The sequence below is a fragment of the Gekko japonicus genome, unplaced genomic scaffold (genome assembly GCF_001447785.1).
Source record: "Gekko japonicus isolate JY-2015 unplaced genomic scaffold, Gekko_japonicus_V1.1 scaffold3503, whole genome shotgun sequence".
NCBI lineage: Eukaryota > Metazoa > Chordata > Lepidosauria > Squamata > Gekkonidae > Gekko > Gekko japonicus.
In genome coordinates, this window is record NW_015164764.1 from 39,895 (window position 1) to 62,225 (window position 22,331).

General features: G+C 44.7%; 1 protein-coding gene across 1 annotated transcript in view; it reads right to left on the reverse strand.

The window, feature by feature from the left end:
* DGCR2 (DiGeorge syndrome critical region gene 2) overlaps positions 1-22,331 on the reverse strand; it is an 86,380-nt gene that overhangs the window by 22,267 nt on the left and 41,782 nt on the right. Inside the window, exons 3-4 of the mRNA XM_015409709.1 lie at positions 4,261-4,386; positions 2,081-2,300 (exon numbers count right to left, since the gene is read on the reverse strand). Of these exons, the coding sequence (XP_015265195.1) occupies positions 2,081-2,300; positions 4,261-4,386 (346 nt within the window). The remainder of the gene's footprint in view (positions 1-2,080; positions 2,301-4,260; positions 4,387-22,331) is intronic.

The window sequence follows — 22,331 nt, forward strand, 5'->3', positions numbered from 1 at the left end:
GCCAGACTTCAAAATCACAGATACATAGCTTTGTATTTTCAGCTGCCTTGAAGAGATCCCAGGACTGCCACTGTACACAATTAAACAGCAGCCTATGCAAGTGTATGCCTTCAGTTGTCTGCAATCTGATAGAGCAGGTCGAGAGAGAAGTACTTTTCTCCCTTTCTCACAATACAAGAACTCGTGGGCACTCAATGAAACTGCTGAGCAGTTGGGTTAGAACGGATAAAAGGAAGTACTTCTTCACCCATAGAGTGATTATTTATTTATTTATTTATTTCATTGTATTTATACCCCGCCCTTCCCGCAAACGGGCTCATGGAATTTACTGCCATAGGAGGTGGTGGCAGCTACAAGCATGGACAGCCTCAAAAGATAATTGGATGAACATATGGAGCAGACATCTCTCAGTGGCTATTAGCCACAAGGTATAAATGGGAACTCTCGGTCTGGGGCAAGTGATGCTCTGTATTCTTGGTGCTTGGGGGGGGGGGCAACAGTGGGAGGGCTTCTAGTGTCCTGGCCCCACTGGTGGACCTCCTGTTGGCACTTGGTATTTTTGGCCACTTGGACTGGATGGGCCATTGGCCTGATCCAACATTGGCTTCTCTTATATTCTTAAGAGATGACAGCACAACTCAGTTCACAACACAGAATGACAATTCAATCCAAAGACTCTTGTCGCAACAAAAATAAGTACGGCTAAAGCCAATGAATTACAGATTCTGCGTTGGTGGAAAATGCGACAGCGGGAAGCTGTAGCAACAGTGTCCTGCCAAACTTTAACAGCTACTGGGTCTCTTGACTAAGGGGGGGGGGACATGATAAAGGTTTATAAAATTATGCATGGGGTGGAAAGAGTTGACAAAGAGAAGTTTTTCTCTCTCTCCCAAAATACTAGAACCTGACGGGATCCAATGAAGCTGATGGGTAATAGGTTCAGGATAGACAAACGGAAATATGACTTTACACAGAGAGTCATTAAAATGTTGAATTCACTGCCAGAGGATGTAGCAATGGCCACAAGAATAAACAGCTTTAAAAGAGGATTGATAGATCTATGGAGGATAGGTCTAACAGTGGCTACTAGCCATGGTGATTAAAGGGAATCTCCATGTTCAGAGGCAGTTAACCCCTTAATCCCAGAGCCAGGAGGCAACATCAGGGGAAGGCCTCTATGCCCTGTTGTCAGCATTCCAAAGGAACTGGTTGGCCACTGTGTGAGACAGGATGCTGGACTAGATGGACCATTGGTGTGATCCAACAGGGCTCGTCTTACATTCTTAAGACCATCTGTGACACCCAGGTTATTTTTTTGTCAGGGCACACTTCCAGGAGGGAAGCCCTTATCAGCAAAAAAAGACACTGCAAGGTCTGGGGGGAGGTTGGAAGGAAAGCAGAGGACTGATACCTGGGACACACCGTCTTGCCATCCTCTTTATCAACTGCTAGTCTTAATGTTCTCTCAGGTCCCCACAGGCACTGCAGCATTCAGTGAATTTATTTGTGGTGGGGACCCTGAACCAAAAGGCATCTCAGCAACAGTCTAATTCTAAAAGGTTTATTGATTTTAATAAGGCACTTCAGAAGCCAAAGCAAGCTGAAAAGCAGCATATGAATAGATCCATCAGCCAATTTAGCAGAAAACACATGCTCAATTGAACTACTGTTCAAGTTGTTGTCAGAAAGCTTTCTTTCTCTTACAAAGGAATTTCAAAGGGAGATTAGATAGACTGTTGAATTGCAACTGATAATGAAGCTCAAGATTCCCGGACTGAATCGAGACGTAGGTTTCCTGTCCCATTATCAGTGCTCATTTTTCCACGCCTACTACCCCCCTCTGCATATCACACCTAACCCAATCAAGCTTGCTATTGTCATTCGACATCTAAAATCACTCCACTCTCCAAGATACAAGGACAGACGAACTCACATTCTAGCTGTATCTGAAGACGTGAGCAGTGACTCAAGAAAGCTCATACCCTGCCACAAATTTTGTTAGTCTTTAAGGCACTACCACACTCTTGCTCTTTTCTACTTGTTTCCTTGGGGAACTGTTCCCTGCTCTGGGCATGCTCACCTCCGTTGGTCCTTCCTCCCAAAGGCCTTCTCTTCCGAGTCCCACTCCTGCTGCAAGATGAACTTGAGCTCCAGGTCAGTGGTGAAGGTGGCCAGTGAACCGTTCACCCTCTGGCATGTCTGCACGGCATCCCAGTAGTTCTCCCCATTCAAATACACCCGGTAGCAACTGGCAGTGCCATCGTAGTGATGCCATCCTGATGGGCATTTCCCTAGGAAGCATAAAGAAGAGAAGGGAAACAGTTCCCCCCCAGGTCAGGATCTCAACCTGGTACGTCATATTTTTAGCAGATAGGGAAAATGTTTATTACAGTGGAGGCTCAGTTCTGTGCCAGTTCAGACTGGAAGTGGGGACTCACGTAACTGGATGATCCTCAATTTTTTTAAAAGCCTTCTTCATACTAGTGGAGGTGGAAGAAGGTAGATGAGATCCCTCTTTCCAGACCATGCCTGCTTTCTACAAGAGGAGATGCTAAAAGATCTGTGATATCCAGGCCACTTGCTACATAGCAGCAAGAAGGGGCCCAAAATGGCTCCCTTGAGTTGCCATTAGCCTCTTGGGATGAATATATAGGCAATTTGTACATTCCCCCCCCAACAAGGGGAAACAGTACCTGATCAGCATGTGTACACGGAAGTTTGGGAAATGGTCATTCATTCCCTTCATTTATACTCTGCCTTTCTTCCCAAGGGGGACCCCTAAGCAACTTACATTCTTTTTATTCTTTTTTTTCCCTCTCGTTTCCTTAAATGATTTTTTTAAATAATTTTTTTATTCTTTTAATTAAAAGTACAGTTAAAATCACAAGAAGGGATGAACTCGAACACAATACAATATATCTTACAGAGATGTATGCATTGTCATCATTATTAACCAGAGGAATCCCTAGTCATAATCTTGGTGGGCAACTTGCATTCTTCTCCTCCACACCACTGTATCCTCACAACAACCCTGTGAGGTAGGTTAGGCTGAGAGAAAGTAACTGGCCCAAAGGCACCCAGCAAGCTCCCAAATGCTAATCCGACACACTAACCAGCAATGTTCCCTCTAAGCTGTGGAGTCTTGTGAGCAAGAATTCTTTTTTGTGAGCTGCTGGCATTAAAGTTGTGAGCGAGCCATTTGGCTGCTGCATAGTCTGCTCTGGGGCCATCCTTCCTGAGCGAAGACAAAAATGTGTGAGCCGGAGGCTAAAAAACTGTGAGCTAGCTCACACTAACTCGGCTTAGAGGGAACACTGCTAACCAGTACACCACATGGGCCCTCTACATGAGAAAGGATTACATACTATCCTCCCTTGTGGCACTGAGCCAAATCCCTCCCCTCCTTTTTAACAAAGAATTATTCCAGACAGCCAATCATCAGCACCTCATCTTACCTGACCTCACTGGGAATTAAGCCTAATGTGTACTTTGGTGAATTAACTTGTAGAAGGACATTCAGACTTAAGAGAGTAAGCTATAAACAATTGATCAGATAACATGGAATACGCAAAATGTCTACAATATGAGAAATATCCAGATTTGATCCTCATAGTTCCTTTCTGGGCTTGCCAGGCTCAACCATTCATTTCCACAAAGACCACAGTTTCTGGTCTTGCAAAGACTGCCATGTGATTCTCCCATAAACCAAACCTTCAATACCATCCTATCTCAGCATGCACAACTGGCCAAATACACAACCAGCCAAGTGAAAATCAATGACACGTTAATGTGTCTAACGTTGGCTGGACCACGTCCGTGGTAGGTTTATCAATTGCCCTGACAAAACAAATCTGGAAAAGAGATTAAACCATTTGCTCTTGTACTGCAAATTAAACACAACACCAAGTTCCTGTGTTCATTAAAGTTAACCAAAAAATTCAGAGCTGACCTTAAGATGCACACACACAAATCTTACCATAATTCCTGATTTTTTTTCTTTTTCTTTTTTTAAACCATCAAGATAGTAGACCGGGAAAGCTAATAATAGTGTTTAATATACATGGCAGAAGGCAAACATTTAGCTCTCTGTCAAGGATATCCTGAATCACTTTAGTATATATTTCAATAGAGCTTAAAGGCCACTGGAACTAATTTTGTGAGCCACTCGTTGAATGTGCTTTGCATGCTGAAGTGTCTTCTAAAATAATTTACTGGACCTACATAGGGAACCTGGACTCTGCTTTAAAGTCTGCAACTTACTGCTAAACCGAACTGGCTGTGCCACGTTGACAGTGTGAAAGCGGGTTGTGTCGCCACCTCTTCCACGATTATGCCTGGAATCCACATTCTCTTTCCCGTGATAATTTCGCTGGTCCCCGGTAAAATCTAGAGTGGGGGGAAAAGCCCAAATCCGTTAGTAGTAGGAAAGGGATACTTTTTCATTGAATCAACCAAACTACAGAGAACCTCTCCAGGAATTCTTCTTAATGCTCAAACCAACAGATCATCTCAAAGCGCAATTTGCAACTGACCACATTCTAAAGCTGTAGGCAACAACGTGGAACACTTCCAAAAGGGAAAAAAGGTAGTGGTAAAAGCTTCCTACAAATTAAGTTCTCTCTTCTTGGCCAGAGATTTTTGTTCAGTTTACTAATAAATGTCTAGCGCACACATAAGCAAGGACCTTCTAGGGCTTAAAAGTTGGAACTCGCAGACCCATTGCACTAATGCACTGGAGCATTTCCACCAGTGCAAGCAGCCTTGACCTGATGCAAGAGACTCTTCTGCTGAGATTTCAATGAAGACACAACGGAATACAGCAGTCCCATAGAAGCGCTTAGGGCTCTTTAGCTTGGAGAAATGGAGGCCAAGGGGTGAGATGATCGAGATTCATAAGATTATGCATGGGATAGAGCAGGTAGAGAAAGAAGTACTTTTCTTCCTTTCTCACAATACAAGAACTCGTGGGCACTCAATGAAATTGCTGAGCAGTCGGGTTAGAACAGATCAAAGGAAGTACTTCTTCACCCAAAGAGGGATTAACACATGGAATTCACTGCCACAGGAGATGGCGGCGGCTACAAGCATGGACAGCTTCAAGAGGGAATTAGATAAACATATGGAGCAGAGGTCCATCAGTGACTATTAGCCACAAGGTATAGATAAGAACTCTCAGGGGGGGCAAGTAATGCTCTGTATTCTTAGTGCTTGGGGGGGGGCAACAGTGGGAGGACTTCTAGTGTCCTGGCCCCACTGCTGGACCTCCTGATGGCACCTGGTATTTTTGGCCACTGTATGACAGAGTATTGGACTGGATGGGCCACTGGCCTGATGCAACATTGGCTTCTCTTACGTTCTTAGAAGACCAGCAAAAGAGTGAAGAACTAACAACTGAGGCTTTGCTGTATCACCTCAATTACACCTGACATCTTCACAGTATAACTCATGCAACTGCATTATAAAATGCTGGCCTGTCTTCCCAAGTAGATGGATGGATTTCCACTTGCTTCCATCCCAACTTCAGCCAAACTCTGCCCACAAAAATGTAATGCTACTGGAACACACCAGATGTATTTTGCATCTGAGCAGCACATCCACACACTTGTCAGAAAACTAGATTCACAGTCGCTTAATCACAGCAGCACATCCAAATCTATCATGAAAACGGCAAACCCAGGTCACTCAAAGCCAAGCTGAGGTTCTCTACATACTCAAAGGACTCTCCGGGTTTGCAGAAAACGATGACTTGTAAGGAAATCAAAAGACAGACTCTCCTCCAGAAGGCACCCTGGCTTGGAAAGGACAGAATATGCTCCAAGAGCCCAGAATGCTGAGAGCAGCTGAGAGTCCATTAATGGGAGGGGGTATGACGAACCCCTGCTGCTGCTTCTCTGCAAGGCAGGTTTTCCCGCCAAAGCACTCTTCCCCACTCTGACAGAGCAGCCTTTTAGTAGCATATTGGAATTATAGAATTATAACTTTCTGTGTTTCCCACCCAGTGATAGAGAAGCTGTTTGGCTTTTGTCCAGGCCAGAGATCTTTTGCAACTCAGCAACAGCCCTCTTATAAATCCCTTTTTTAAATGGCACTTGACACGAAGTAAAGTTCAAACAGAAAGGTTGATTTTATTGAACAGGCATAGTTGAGTTAGGAATAGGGGAGGGGACAAGATGTTGAGGTAAATATGGTTGTTTATACAAATTATAACATTTTGAACAGGCAACAGAGTACAGTTGAAGCTTACATTCTTAGAGACTCAGTTCTTAACTGTGGGATGTTTGTTTGTCTTGGAGATTTCTTTCAGCGTCAGAGTACCGTTGAAGCTTACATTCTTAGAGATTCAGGTCTTAACTGTGAGGGGTTTGTTTGTCTTAAACCCCTGGTAGCATACAGAATCCTGGAAGAGATCTTGGGAGTGGGATTTCCGAATTGCTCCCCCTTCCCATGATCCTTCTTAGTCATTTAGCTTGGGCAGATAAACACCAAACCGCAGTTAGGGAAGCTTAGCCATTGCTTTGAAACAAGTACTGATCGTCTGGCAAATAAGAATCAGTAACGATGGCCTGAAACAGGCTGTGGACCAGAGTTCATGCCATCAGTCATTTGGCAAGGTATGTGAACTGACAGGTTCTAGCGATGGACATCGTGCCACCTCCAGAGGCCAACACTCCATGAAAGGGAGAGTGCCAACAGAAGATGAAAACGGCTCTAAACAGTGGTTTGAAGGAATGGCCCGTTCCACATCTCTACTTTACCTTGAACATGCAACCATGTTATAACATTTTGAATTTTTCATTCCACAATTCATTTTCTCCATGTGATGCTAATGTCAGGGCTTCATCAATTCCCCCCCCCCCTTTTAAGAGCACTTATGGGGAGATTTTTAATTTCAAGCTGATTGCGAGTCAGCTTGTTCACAGTACAAAATGCTTGAACTGGGTTTTTTGCAGAAAAGACCTACGCTCCCTTAACCATCCTTCTCTGTATCCACGCCCCCTTCTACCATTTCCGCCCCCTTTCCTCTTAACCTCCCTTGCCCTCTCATACTCGCAATTTGTTTCCCCGTATAATGCTGATTCACAATAGAACGGTGGGTTGGGTTTTTTGCATGATCAAATGTGCAATACTGCATTAATGTACTATTTAAAAATGAACCATTCACCATACTCCATCATTGCGAAACAGAGGAAGAAACACAGCAACACGCCCTCAAGAAGCGTTGGCAGACAGATGGCTACAGGATGAGAGGATTGGTGCAGATGACCGCAGGCACAACTGTTGTTCCAGGTATTCCAGGAGACCATGGACAAAAACATGCAGGTCATGCTATCAGTGGTTAATGCAATAAAAAGCATTGCTGAGGCATTTAATACGAAGCAGCTTCCAGTGCCTTCACGAGAGCAAAAGCTATCCCTTGCCATGGCAGTTTACAACATGACAAGGGAAGGGACAGTTCCTCGACACAAAACAGTGCTACACACCACACTGTTAATAGGCGTGTAACTGCTGGGTGTAAGAAGCCACATTTGGACCTATAGTGTTCAAAAATAACGATCTAGACTATTTTTCTATGTGATTGTTAGTTTTCCTGGTGTTGCGCCCTGTGTGGCCCTGCCCAGTCGCCCCACCCTCAGCTATGTTGGAGCTGGCTGGGAGGTATCGCTAGACACCACAGAATTCAGGGCTATGGGGTTACTGCACCACCTTCAGCTATCCCATGTCGGTGGCTCAGCAGTATGTCACTCATGCTCCCTCCCTCTCTCTCTTTCTTGACTGCAAGCTGGCTCACCTCCTTCTTCCTCCCCAGCCTCAGCGTCTTGTCCTCCTTTTATTTCTGCCACTTCCTCCTGCTTTCCATCCCTGTGGTTCCCCTCCCTGTCGATCACCCCTTCTCTCATCCCATAGGCTGGCCCTGCTGCTGCCTTTTCCTCCCCACCCCACCTCCCCTCCTCAGCCACGGTTCTACTCTGGCCCACACCTGGGCCAGGTGGTTGGATCGCTGTTGTCTGTTCTCTCCCGGTCATCCTGCCCCAGCCTTGGCTCTCCGGTAAGCCACCGTCTTCACTTCTCTGTGGCACCTTCCTTTCCCAGGCCGCTCGCTCTTATGGCCATGCCCTCCCCGCCGCGTTCAACCCCGTTGTCTGGCTTGGGTCTTGGATCAGGGCTCCCCATCGTCTGGCCCGTGGCCTCTCCCGGGCCGCCAACTCCATGGCCCGGTGAGGCGAGGCAATCCTCGCCAGACCGGGGCGCAGTTTTTCCCCAGCCTTTTGTGGTGGGCCCAGGATTGCTGTGTCCCGCCGCATGACAGCAGGAAATCCCGGCCCCAGATCAGGGCACCTGGTTTACTTTCAGTTTCATACTTAATTTATTCCCTTTTTAATACAAGTTTGTTTTTAAAAATTCCTTTGCAATAAAATTGAGTTTCAGAAATTACTGGTTTGTCTCTCCCAACTTTGCTCACACAGAGCAAATGGTTTTTTTAATATATATTAACAATGTTTATTTTACTTATATAAAACACAGCCTTCTTTGCCCCCAAAAACAATCTATTTACTTTCTGGAAGACATGACTATAAATAATGACATTATTTCTTTTTGACTCCCTCCACCCCTTTTTACAACTATTTACAGTTTATATACATTTGGGTGCAGTTAATAAAGCACACCCCAGGAAAGAAGCAATCACTGCAGTCCCAGATGTTGCTTTATTCATGCGGTGTCTCTAAGGAATGAAGGTGAGTAACAGAGAAGTAATTCAACAGGGAAGACTCACAAGCGCGCAGGCATTTGTTTTCCAGGAGGGGCTGGTATTCTTCCTCGCCAATGTTTTCTTCCTGGGGTGGCTGCTGCCGACCGCTGTCCTCTTGCCTTGAGGAACCTATAAGAAAAAAAGGAAAGTTATTGCTCCGAACATTAGTCCCCAGGCTGCTAATGCACACATTTGGAAGCTACTCCTCAGCACTACGACAATGTAGTGGCATTTGAAAAAAAATGCTGAAGGACTGGTGTTTAACACTAACCAGGGACGGGGAAACGGGTCCAGCTTGGGGCAAGGATGGGGGTCCTTCCGCTGTTGCCTGCTGCTGGCTCCCCTCGTTTTCTTCAGCCTCCAGTTCTGCTGTTTCTTCTTCCAGTGCCTCTCCCTCCTCTGCACAGGCCTCCTCCGCCTCTTCCATTCTGGCTACCTCAAGTCTGCACGCAGTTGCTGTAACGAAAATGCCAGCATGGCAAATGTCACCTGTACAGTAGTTTCACTTTTTATTATTATTATTATTACAGTCCATGACCAGATCCAGTTAAAAACAAACATTATTCAGATATTCAAATATACAGATTAAGAACTCCGATTAAAATACAGGAATAGAAAATACAGGGATATAAGATTTTACAAAAAGTAAATAGATTTATATTAAAAGGAGAAAAATAGATTGTAAAATACATAAAATAGCATCATAAGTGACCATTTTTAAGATTTAAACCAATAGATTTAAGAGGAACAAGGGCTGTATAACAGATCACCTAAAGGAAACTAAGTCAAGGCTCAAAGGGGCAAGACTGAAATTTACTGCACACTTTAATTGCCTGAGTGCAAAATCTAGCCGTTAGCTTAGTGATAACTGAAATTTCATCTGTTAGTAACTTATCTAAACAAGTCTTGTCTTCCCCTACCACAGAACTGTCTACAAGGGAGAAAATGGTCTTATCTCGAATCTGTTTATAGAGGGGGCAATGGAAAAAAACATGTTCCATAGGGCGGTATAGTAAATCTAAAGTTAAATAAATAAATAAATCTTTTTATAGAGGGGGCAATGGAAAAAAAACATGTTCCATTGTCTCTACCTCTGCTAGGGAAGTCTTACATTGAAATACCTTACAGCATAAAAAGTTTACAGAGATACTTAAAACATTTTTGACAGCGTAACCTAACAGGCGCCTCATGTCAGTCACAACCTGGCTCTGAAATATACCTGCAATGCAGAACAACATAGCAGACTGTAATGTGTTCCCAGATATGTGCCCAATACTTATAGAGTCCTTAGCTCAGAGACTGGCAAATCTAGTGCCAGAGCCCCTATGGTTCCCATTTCCCCTGTAACAACGGCAGGGAGGGGCCACACTGGGGATGGGTTTGAGCCAGTTTGGTGTAGTGGTTAAGTGCACGGAGTCTAATCTGGAAGAACCAGATTTGATACACCACTCCTCTACTTGCAGCTGCTGTATGACCTTGGGCAAGCCATAGTTCTGTCAGAGCTGTTCTCTCACGAGCTGTTCTCGAAAGAGCTCTCTCAGCCCCAACCAACCTCACAGGGTGACTGTTGCGGGGAGAGGAAGGGAAAGGAGTTAGTAAGCCATTCTGAGACTCTGAGTGAAGGGCAGGCTATAAATCCAATCTATTCTTCTTCTTCTTGATATTGCCAGATCCAACAGCTTGTGTCAGTCCTAGAGATTTATGATAGAAAATGGGGGGATAACTGTCAAATTAATGTGGGTACAGTGCAACAAAGTCCACCGTTCAAAGCATTCACATTCTCTAGGTGAACTGATCTTGGGAATGCGTACATGGGCTATAATTCCAGGGGTTATCCAGTGCAGTTACACCTGAAGTCTGCCATACCTTGGTAATTACCATACTACGGGTTTCTGTTGGCTGGTGATCAATGGCATGGGGATGTGATGACGAGCAGCACCAAGCACAGAGCAGGGACACGTAAGAGTGGGCACATAACGATGCTAAGGTGGGCCACATTAAGGAAAATGGGTACTCTGCAGCAATCTACTTTTTTATGCACCAAGGATCAACACCAACAACTCTTTTTAATGCTAAAACAATCAATAACTGGAAAGGGCGGGCTCAACAAAGTATTACCTTCATGCCTTTGGTCTTCATGCTTTCAGTCCCATCGAGGCCACCCGACCTGCCGCTTCCCATAACCTGAGTAGGAGGCTGAAACAGGGAGGGCGATCTGTCTCTCTTGGGATGCCCTGCCATGCCTCCAGGGCATCCATGAAGGGAGCCTTTAGGTGCTTAAACTTCAACCGGCACTGCTTTGGGATATGCTCAAAGCCAGCCACCTTGACGTGCCTTGCAATGGCAACATAAATAATGCAGTTCTCAAGGTGTGTGCTGACACATAAGGCACTCCACATGGCCATGCCAGGAGATGAAATACAGCATCTGGTTCACTTCTTCCTGCGGCAAGAAAGTTCCCCTTCTGCACGTGGAGGTACTTTTAACGAATTAGCAATACTGCATTTCAGGAGGCTCTTTTCCTGAAGGGAAGAATGGGTACACATTGAATCTACCAACAGGATTCCAGGAAAAGTCGAACTGTTATTATTTTGGAAACAATCGCAAGTAAGACAAAGGCACACTGGGAAATGAAACTGACAAACAGGCAATTCCATGGTATTATTGTTGAGCTGCTGCCATGGTTCTTAGCTCTCTAGTATTTCCCCTGATTTCAACCATTGCTACCCTTTATAAGTTTACAGTAAAATAGTAAATGTTCCTCTTTGTGTTTGCTGTACGTGGCCATTTGAATTTCGAACATACACACCCCAATTCCCCTGCAGTCCTTGTAAAGGATCCCTGGAAAGGGGGGGGGGGGTGTTATTATTGGTTTACATCCCCACTCAGCATTCCTTCCCCTTACAGTCCATGGTGTCCAGTATGAAAAGTTTTTTCGCCATGAGGAAGTAGCAAGTATGAATAACTGAAGGGGGGAGGCTACGAGAGTGTGATAAATGTTTGTTGGTAAAACAGGAAGCGTTAAATACCATGTGGAGATCCTTAGCAAGGAACCTAGAAAAAGTCTGCATGCATAACCCCAACTTCTTCCATGTTGAAACCACCATAACATGCGCCTCCTAGAAGGAATAGGAGGAAATTGAAAGGCACAACCAGCTCATCAAGAGTTCATTCTTTATTGAAATTTAAAAAGTGTACACTGGAACCTCCACCAAGCCTCTTCAACAACACTGGTTTGCAAGCATGAAGTTTGCAATCACCTCTCATACTGCTTTTCCTCAATGCAAATGCCGCCTGTTGTTTGGTTCGTAGTACTCAGGTGTTGCAGTGTTCACCCCTATTTCTACTAGTTCCATTTCATCTGCAAGTGCTGGCACAGGCACACCTTTTTCCTTGCAAATTTTGTGCAGAACAACATAGTCATGTTCCCGTCATACACAGTCAGACATGCTAAAAGGCCCCTCCAACGAGCCTAGAGCCAGCCAATGGCACGCTCCACCACCTTTCATGCACAGAACAAAGCTAAACGGAAGCTCCTTTCTTGCATGTCCCTCCAGGGTGAATAGGTATTCATGAGCCAGCACCTCATGGGAAATGCTCCATCAGCAATCATAAGGGCTGGAACACTCTCCAGGTGCAGGGTGGGGTTGCCAGGAATGAACATGTCGGCATCCATGGCACTGCACAACTTGGAACTGGCAAATACAAAAACATTGTGTGTCCTCCTGCTCCAATCCACCTCTGCATCTATAAATCACCCAGTGGGGTCCATGGCAGCCTACAGCAGAACAGAGGAGTAGTAGTTCTCGTACTCATCGGCCCAACAGCCCAGTGACCAAATAGGGAGGGAGGTCAATTGCACCAACACAGTGAGGGAACCCCAGGCATCCAAACCCATCCATAATCCAAAATGAGTGCACTCAAGTCATTATAACAAAACACTGAAAAATTACAAGAAAACAGTAACAGTTTTTCATTGAGCTTTAAAAACTAAAGAAGGAACGCACTAATGATAATTCATCATTTAAAGGGGGGAGCAACTTTTGTGACCTTGGAACCCAGGAAAACAGGTTTTCCTGGTACTCATCTCTACTGCAAAGCAGAATTCTTGACTATTTCAGCAACTGTGGGCAGTCCAACACCAAACTGCTCCCAATCTTCCATATAGGTATTCTGAGTGGCCAGGTACTACAGGGCAATTGCAACACATTTCGCCAAAGGAATTGGCTGCCACGTTGGGGTCCTCTTGCATAAACAATGAACTTTTACTACTCCAACCATTTCAGAAAATGATTGCCGGGTCACCTTGAAATTGTATAGCCACTGTTCCTCTTACCAGATACCCACAAGATAGTTCTCCCGCCAGTCCTTGCTCCTTGGGTACACCCAGCATTGATGTAGCACAGGCACACCAGCTAGGGCATTCCAAGACATCCATGCATTGCGGTGGCAATCTGCTCTCAGTCTTCTCCTTAACCTCTGAGGCCGTTGCGCACCGGATACTCACCCATTCTCAGTGATCAAACACTTGTAAAAGGAACAGATCAAAAGGGAATTCCTGAAGCACAGCAGCAGAGCATTTAGAGCCACCAACAGCCATTCCTCTTGTGCGAATGGGAAAGTGTAATGGAGACGGAAATTCTCTGATTGCAAAATGGAAGCTTTTAGAAAGTTCAGAACAAAGAATCAATTGCTTGAAAATTCAAGACACCCAATCAATTGTCCCAAATAGAGGCGGGAAACTTATCTGTCCAAACATTAGACTAGATCTAATGGGTGGAAATTACAAGGGAGTCGTTACCAGCTAAATATCAGGAGAAACTTCCTAACTGTAAGAGTGGTTGAGCAGTGGAACAGTCTGCCTCGGGAGGTGGTGGATGCTCCTTCGCTGGACGTTTTCAAGCGGAGGCTGGACGACCATCTTTCAGGTATGTTGTAGGTATGTAGGGCTATCTCTCGGCTATGCTCCTGCAGAGTGCAGGGGGTTGGACTAGATAACCTGCAAGGTCCCTTCCAACTCTAATATTCTATGATTCTATGTTGGCATGAAGGGATGGCTGTAAATTATCATGAGAACACCAAACCGCCCCGGGGGAAAACGCAGGGAGTTTAACAAGTGACCTTTAGGTTGATCAGTCTTAATTTAGCGCTAGTGTGCAGCATCACTAGTACACATGCACAAACAAACAAAGGGGGGGGGGTTGATGTGACATCAGCAATGACATTGCTGACATCGGCCAACCTCCAATTTTAAAACTAATTATATTGGATTAGCACAATCATGTGCAAACATAATGTCGATTTTTGAATGGGAAATAGTACAAGGAAAACTGAGGAGGCGAGGAGTGCTCAATTCAAAGCCGACTCCAAAACTTGGGAATCGAATACACAGAAGATCAGTGTGGCCCACGGGCCACTGTTAAAGAGAGTCAGTGTAAAATTCAACTGTATCAAGAGGCAGACTTACTGCTGCCAAGCTACTGACTGCCCAGCACTATCACCCAGCCTTCTTAAAGGGCAGACCACAAGCTGAAATAATCTGTGGTTTCCCTTACAAAGGTATGATGCTATTTCTGCCTCTCCACACTGTAATTTTTACTCAAGAGGATACCTATATCATTCAGCAATTAGGGGGGGGGGGGGCACAACCTTTCTAAACTCTACCCCCAGTACTAAAGACCAATGTTCCCTCTAAGCTATGGAGACTTGTGAGCAAAAATTCTACTTTGTGAGCTACTGGCATTAAAGTAGTGAGCAAGTGATTTGGCTACTGCATAAATTAGTTTGCTCTAGAGCCATCCTTCCTGATCTGAGACAAAAATGTGTGAGCCAGAGGCTAAAAAACTGTGAGCTAGCTCACACTAACTCAGCTTAGAGGGAACACTGCTAAAGACCTTTTCTTAAATTACTGTGCAGCAAGATTAGACTGCATTGTAGCTACAGACATAAAACCCAACTCTAATTGAACTTGGTGGATCAGTGCAAAGTGTGCAGTATAAACACATCACGTGAACACAGCATATAACATGAGTGACCCATTACTTCTTCCAAAACAAGAAGTGGAGAACAAGGAATATTTTTTAAAGGTCATTCAAAGCCTTTAACGTTTAATAACAGTGTTCCAGGAAAAGGGGGAAATCATTAAGGACCATGGTGATTCTAATACTGAGTATGCATCCCATCGCAAAATTGCAGTGCATCTCTCTCATTTTCAGAGGCCACTGGCTGACAGGAAAATTGGTAACACTCCAAAGAGTTCATGAGAGGGTCAGCAAAGGTCAGAGTAAAAGTGCTTGACCTGTGGCCACCAAAATCCACAAATGTTTTGTCAGGGATATGCATTCACTTGGTGCTTAGCCAGCTCTGTTGCCCTCTGTCCCCTCCAGCAGGGAAGATGGTGATTCCATTTACTCAAATGCAAGACTAGTTTTATTTTGACCTATGCCATAAAAGAGGAGACTGTCTTAAATTTGCATATCAGTTATAGTTATGTCCAGCAATTAAAAAACATGTTATGTATAACACTGGGTAGGTATTTAGGATCATCTTCCTTTCAAGTAAATATAGTAACAGTGCTATCAGAAAAGTGTGGGAACAGCAAAAACACAGGTCATAAGGGAACAGAACACTTACAAGAAACTGAAACCGATTTCACTATAGAAAAAACAAATAAGCCTCTCTCCCTTTCAGGACCACATATTTTAACCTGCTCAATGTGGAGAGAATAAACCAAAATGAAACTTCTCAACCAAACAGGGAAATCTAATATTAGAAACGTGCAACCATTTGCACATTTCAGAATCAAATGCAATCAACAACTCGCATCTCTATTCCATGGTCTTGGCAGATGTTCAAGCACAGCTGATGGTTTCATAGCACAAATTCTACAATGGTCTCATAAAGTAAAAAAATAAAATAAATAAATAAATAAATGAAAGAGTATACCCTTAGATTTGAATGGGGGTATTTCTTAGTGGAAACTAACGGGGGGGGGGACCCTGTGGAATTTCTGCCCTCCTTTATAACTTCCCCAAGTCTTTCCCATGAACAAGCAGGTACTAGGCCTTGGTCCACTGCCTTCAGAATCCGGCTCGCTTCCCCCTATTTTAAGGAAGAGAACTTAGCTCTACAGACGCTGCACAGGGGTCTGATCCCTGGACACAAAGCAGGAGTAAGAGAAAAGTTCCAAAAATAGCTTTCAGAAGACAATTTTGCACTTAGCTAACCTATGCAACTAACTAATTATACCAGTAGTCCACTTGCAAAAACAGCATAATGCTGGGGAAGGGGGCCTGCTCTTTCAGTGGCTCAAGAAATCCCAAGGTTTTTTTTCTCCTCTCTCTCTAGCTGCTTCCAAATGCATAACATCTATGCCAGCTATTTGATGGGAGCTCTCTGGTGGCCAATACATATGCACAAGTGATCAAGCACGTGTGGTCATTTGCAACTCTTGAGTTAGAAGCGGAACATCTAAAAGCTCAGCCATCAGCCTCTCTCTCCAATTAAGGTTTTTGTTGTTGTTTTTTTAAAGTCTGAACAAATGCTCTCAGCTCAACAAGACTAACATTGTTCAGGGATGATTCAGTGACCTACTTCTTCCTCTCCCCCCCCCCCCCCCCCCCGGAGTCGTCGATGGAGTTAACTCGTCTAAACTAGCATAAGTGGCGCTAACATCAACCTGTATATGTCCACAGCTTGGGAACAAACAAGAGCCTTTGAGGCTGCTCACAAATCAGTTTATTAGGCCCAAAGGGTTTCATGTTGAGAGATTTTTGTCCAGGGCAACTCAACTGGTTTTGTCAGCCAGCATGGTAAAGAGGTGTATCACTAGAATCCATAAAACCCAGGTTTGGACATATACTCTGCCCTGGAAGCTTGCACCAAAGGCCTAGCATCTGCTTGTTCACGGGAAAGACATAGGGAGGTTATGAAGGAGGGCAGCAATTCCACAGGGTTTTTTTCCCCCACCCCGTTAGTTTCCACTAAGAAATATCCCCCTTCAGCCTAACCTACTTTACAGGGCTGGTGCTGTGAGGATAAGATGGAAGAGGGGAGAGTTATGTTGTAAGCCGCTTTGAGCACTTATTTGGGAGAAGACTGGAGTATAAATTTACACATATTTATACACATAGATAAGCTTCTAAAGAGCTATTTCTCGATGACATAGCTCAATCATTGATAGAATCGTAGAGGCTACATAACACATGTCATGGCCTTGACCTTTTTCTTCTGCCATCAGCCTCATAATCTGGAATCAGACACTGACCAGCAGCACTCCATTGCCACATCCGTGGAGGCTTCAATGGGCATCCCTGTCCACACCCAAGTCCCAAGACAATCCCAAACACAGGCCAGGCATCAGTCTCTCTAATAAGCTTCATCAGACAGTGGTTACAGTTGGTTAAAACATCGGTGGAAAGCCAAACAAATACCGAACCCTGAGAGCCGTGGCCATCAGAAACTGAGCGCCTACGCTTTAGTGACCAGGTAATGAAGGGACATTTTGGTCCTCCTACCCCCTTTCACCCACAGTCAGACAACAATTAATGCTACTTTACTGTTAAGGAAGCCCTACAGCAGCTACTAGAGCTACAAGGGAACCCCAGACAGAAAGAACATTCCATTTCAGTGCCGTGGAGATGCATGTCCTTCTGATGCATAGGAAGATATGGGAACTGAAGGTGGGAGAGGAGTTATAAGGGAGACAAGATGAGACAGACGCATGGTCAGGCAAAGTAAGCAAGGCAGGGCGGAAAAGAATCAAGCTGTCAGGCTGCAAAGACAGCCATGACAAAAAAGGAGGAACTGGGGCACAGCTGATGTGTTGTGGAGAACTGTCCAGAAATCCATTGGGCAGGGGGGAAGCTTCTGAGTAAAGGAAACCCCTTGGAATCAACATGCCAACAGGCCAGAAAAGTAGGGCAAGATACTTCAAATCCAGTGAGTGGCAAAAAGAGAAACTATTTTAATGTTTTAAAGAGCACTTGGAACGCCAACTGGCCATTAAAGATCCAGTATTACAGCTTGAATATCCCAGAAGCTAAGCAGGATTGGCTATGGCTAGTACTTGGATGGGAGACCACCAAGGAAAACCAGGGTTACTACATAGAAGAAGGCATGGCTCTTTTTGTAGAAAAAGCTCAACAGGAACTCATTAGCATAATAGACCACACCCAACAGCAGAAACTCATTAGCATATTAGGCCACACCCCGATGACACACCTCATTAGCATATTAGGCCACACCCCCATGTTACCAGAAGTGTAGTCATCCAGCCACACCCACCTTTTGCTTCTTATTCTGTTTACCCTGTTTGTTGTCAAAACCCAGGGCTTTTTTTGTAGCAGGAACACCTTTGCATGTTAGGCCACACACCCCTAACGTAGCCAATCCTAATGAGCTTTTGCTGTTGGGTGTGGCCTCTTATGCTAATGAGTTCCTGCTAGGCGTGGCCAACTCGGGAGCCAGCCAGAACTCCGTTCCTGTGCGTTCCTGCCCAAAAATAGCCCTGGAAGAAGGCAATGGCAAACAACCCCTGCTCATCTCTTGCTTTGAAAATCCCTTGAAAGATGGCCATAAATTGGTTGCGACTTGGCAGCACAGTATTATTATTACTAATTACTAATATTATTACAATACAATCAGCTAAAGCAACATCCCCCAGTGGACTAGGAGAAGGCAACATTAACCTAAGTAGCCAGAGACAGAACATACCTCATACAGCTCAGGAAAAAATATGGTTGTTGTTTGAGCTTGGCAAAGATCTTGGTTGTCTGTTCCTCCCCCGCCCCAGGCTCCAGCAGAATTTGATTTCATAAAAGCAAGATTCAAAGCAGAGAGGAACCGACGGGGCATGCTGTGTAAATCCTCCTAGTAATTTCTAGCATGCAGGAAAGTTAGCAGCAGCGAGAGGACTTGATCCTTTTTAAAGCTAAAGATCAAAGATACAAAACCACTGGATTGGTGCTTGGGGAGAAGAACCAGCAAAAAAGAGAATTTTTGAGTGTCAGGGCTTACATTTGAGCCGGAATTTAATGTAATTTGGTGTTAAAAATAAAATCTGCAAAGTAAGGAGAGAAATGGGGAGAAAGAGGGAAATAATAAGCAGGACTTAGTGCTGACTGTTGAATATACACATACATAAATGCAGGGCCCCTTAATGATTCTCCCCTACATCCAAACATGCCCATGAGGATTAGGCTTTCAGCTCTACCAGAGTACAGAAAGGCCCCTGGGGGGCAGGACCTGTGTAAAGACAGACTGGGAGATCACTCCAATTTGGAAAGCAGAACGGATGCTTCTGTTCAGCACTTCTGGTCCCTGGAATACAGATGCTGGGGACGCTTCAGAGCCAGAACCAGCCACTGCTCTGTGCAACTCCCTGGCTAGAGTAAGACCATCACAATCCACACAGTCTGCTCACTCATCAAGGGCTGTTTTAAAAAATTCTTCTATAATTGGGCATTGGGGGAGGGGGCAGAGAAATGAATTTCTCTCATTTTTTTGCTTTCCTTTCCCTCCTACAGGCCCTTTGCATCTTATCTTCATTACCATCTGATGGACCACAAAGAGGAATGAACACTAATAACCCAGTTCACCTTATCAGATCTTGTCTGATGACATTCCTTCTCCAACAGCAAGCACTGGAGAACTCTGCACTGGCTGACGGGCAAGAAGATTGGCAGAAGGTGCCTCCTTTCTGATGGCGCTAACAAACAAGTTTTCTAGGTATTAACAAAGCTCTTGAAAGCCATCCGGCTACTGAAGTTATCTGAACAGGAATGCAGCTATGCCACAGACAGAAGTTCATTCAGGGCTTGATCAAGGAAGTATTATACACATCCAGGTAAGATATTTGTAGGCCTTTTTGCAAGCTCCTGTAAGCATGGACGGCTTCAAAAGGGAATTAGATAAGCATATGGAGCAGAGGTCCATCAGTGGCTATTAGCCACAAGGTATAGATAGGGACTCTGGGGCAAGTGATGCTCTGTCTTCTTGGTGCTTGGGGGGGGGGGGGGACACCCTGGGCGGGGTTTCTCAGCTGGGCCTTCCTGAGGGCACCTGGCATTTTTGGCCCCCGGGGGGACAGAGGGTGATAATTTGATATTATTAATAAATACATGTACCTCTTTTTATGTAAAGGTTTTAATATTGGCCCTCCCTTCCACTAACCTTTGTTTGGTTTTGGAGTTCTTTGTTAGGTTTAGTTTCTTTCCCTTTTTTGTTCTTGTTACCTGGTATTTTTGGCCACTGTGTGACACAGAGTGTTGGACTGGATGGGCCTTTGGCCTGATGCAACACTGGCGTCTCTTATGTTCTTATGAATGGGCTTGTAATTATCACTGGCAGCAAGGGAAAATCATTAGTCGCTGCAGCTACTGTACAGGAGCTTGGAAATCAAGGCCTACAAATATATTACCTGGATGTGTATAATACTTCCTTGATCTACCCCACCAGCAGCTACTGGAACAGATTTTCGCAGGGGTGTACAAAACATAGGACATTTTATTGCCCCCCACATGCAAAAAATAGTCAAATAGGAAATAACTTTAAAGTTCGATGAGAACAAAAAAAACTTTAATCAGCTGCTTTGATACTTATGCCAGTTACAAAAACAAAGCATTAACTTTTTAAGTTTAAGCAACTGCAATGAATTATTATAACCATTACCAAGGGACAATCGTGGGCACTGACCGGTGCCATGGATGACTGCTTGTGTTCCTGTTCTTGCTTGGAAACGTTTGCAATTGTAGCAGAGACTTGTAGCAAAAGTTTTGTTGTGCTGATGGGTTATGCAGCTGGCTGCTGCCGGGCTGGAAGGCAAGCAGCCCTCCTTCCTACTCTCACCAACAACCACCCCAGAATGAAAAACAAAAACACAATGCCACCCACACAACAGCATTCCTGGCTTCAGGAATGCTGATGACATATGACAGATCAATTTGACCAGTGTGCCAACCCCGTGCTCAGCAGTATAAACAGACATTCTCGAGTAACAAGACAGTTCCCCGAAAATCACTTTTATCCTCAGCTCGAGGAAAAGGAAGGTGTTAGAAGCATGGCCACGAGGTCCCAACAGCATGCCTCAGGGACCAACGAAAAGCAAAAATGACAGGGATGGATCCTCAGCACTAGATTTCCCTTGCTTGAAAGCCAGTCGAATCCAACTCTAGGGGTGCGGTGCTCATCTCCGTTTCCAAGCTGAAGAGCCAGCACTGTCCAAAGACGTTTCCATGGTCATGTGGCCGGCATGACTAGACACCGAGGTACACGGAATGCTGCTACCTTCCCACCGAAGCAGTCCCTATTTATCTACTTGCAATTTCTTGCTTTTGAACTGCTAGGTTGGCAGGAGCTGGGACCAGAGACGGGAGCTCATTGTGGCACTTGGGTCTCGAACTGCTGAACTACCGACCTTCTGGTCTGCAGTTCAGCGTCTTAACCATTTGAGCACTGCCCACCACCAAACTGGGCACAGCACAGAAAATCTGGTCTTGTAGAAGTCAGGAGGGCTGCTTGGTCCTTTGTCTAGATCCTATTTGGGAAGGCTCAGACAAAGTCATACTATCTACCCAAGATTTTATGATCTCCTATTGCGTTTTGCAACAAATGCCAGTGAACCCATCCGCAGACTATTGAGTGGTGGCAAAGTGCAGAACTCCAGGCTAGGAGGCTGGCCCTTTAAGATTCTTACAGCTGGGAAAGAGGGCAAGGGTCACATCTGTATCCACATATGAAGTGGCAAATCCCAATTCCTGAGCTTCTGACCAAGCCCAGTATGATGGGAGCATTCCTTGTGTTTAAGTTTGAATATGCTAGCAGCTGTACAATGGGCAGCAAAAGACAACACTTTGTCTATGTGGCTTTGGTTCTTCTCTCAGCATAGATCTATAGAACCATGTGACCTGGATGGGGAGAGAGAAATGATCTGCAGAGAGAGTTGCAAACAAGTGGCTCGCTCCAGAAGTGAACTGTGATGCACATGGGTGCCAATTCTGGGCTATGGTACTCTCAGGGGACCGACCATACTTATTCCTGTTTTGTCTATGAGAAGATATCATGATGCAATTAGAAGGCTAAATTGCCACACACACGCACACCACTATTCTTGGCTTTATGGAATACCTGGCCATGCTCAAATACATGAGAATAACTGAAGAACATCCTAACTTTACAAGGAAGAATGTTTCTCCCCCTACCCTCAAATTTCATAGCTTTTGTAAAGAGTCTGACCTAAGCATGCCAAAGAACGCAACACAAAATGCAGTTTAAAACTCCTATTACATCATCTTTGCAGTCATCAAGACAGAATTTAAGTCTTTTAAGTTCAATAATTATTTACACACTCATTTTTCTTGTTCTGTCTAAGATCAATCTGTTTGAGGAGTTACTGAGATGCATCCCTTGGGTATTGCTTAACATTGCTCTTATACCCAAGCGTTCAGACCTCCGTATTTTTATGCACCTCGTTTGCACATTTTCTACACTGTTTCACAGCTCAGAGAAAACAAGACGTGAATTTCGCTTTCTGAATTCACAAGCAAGTATGATTCACTTTGATACGGCACCTCCCGTCCTCTCC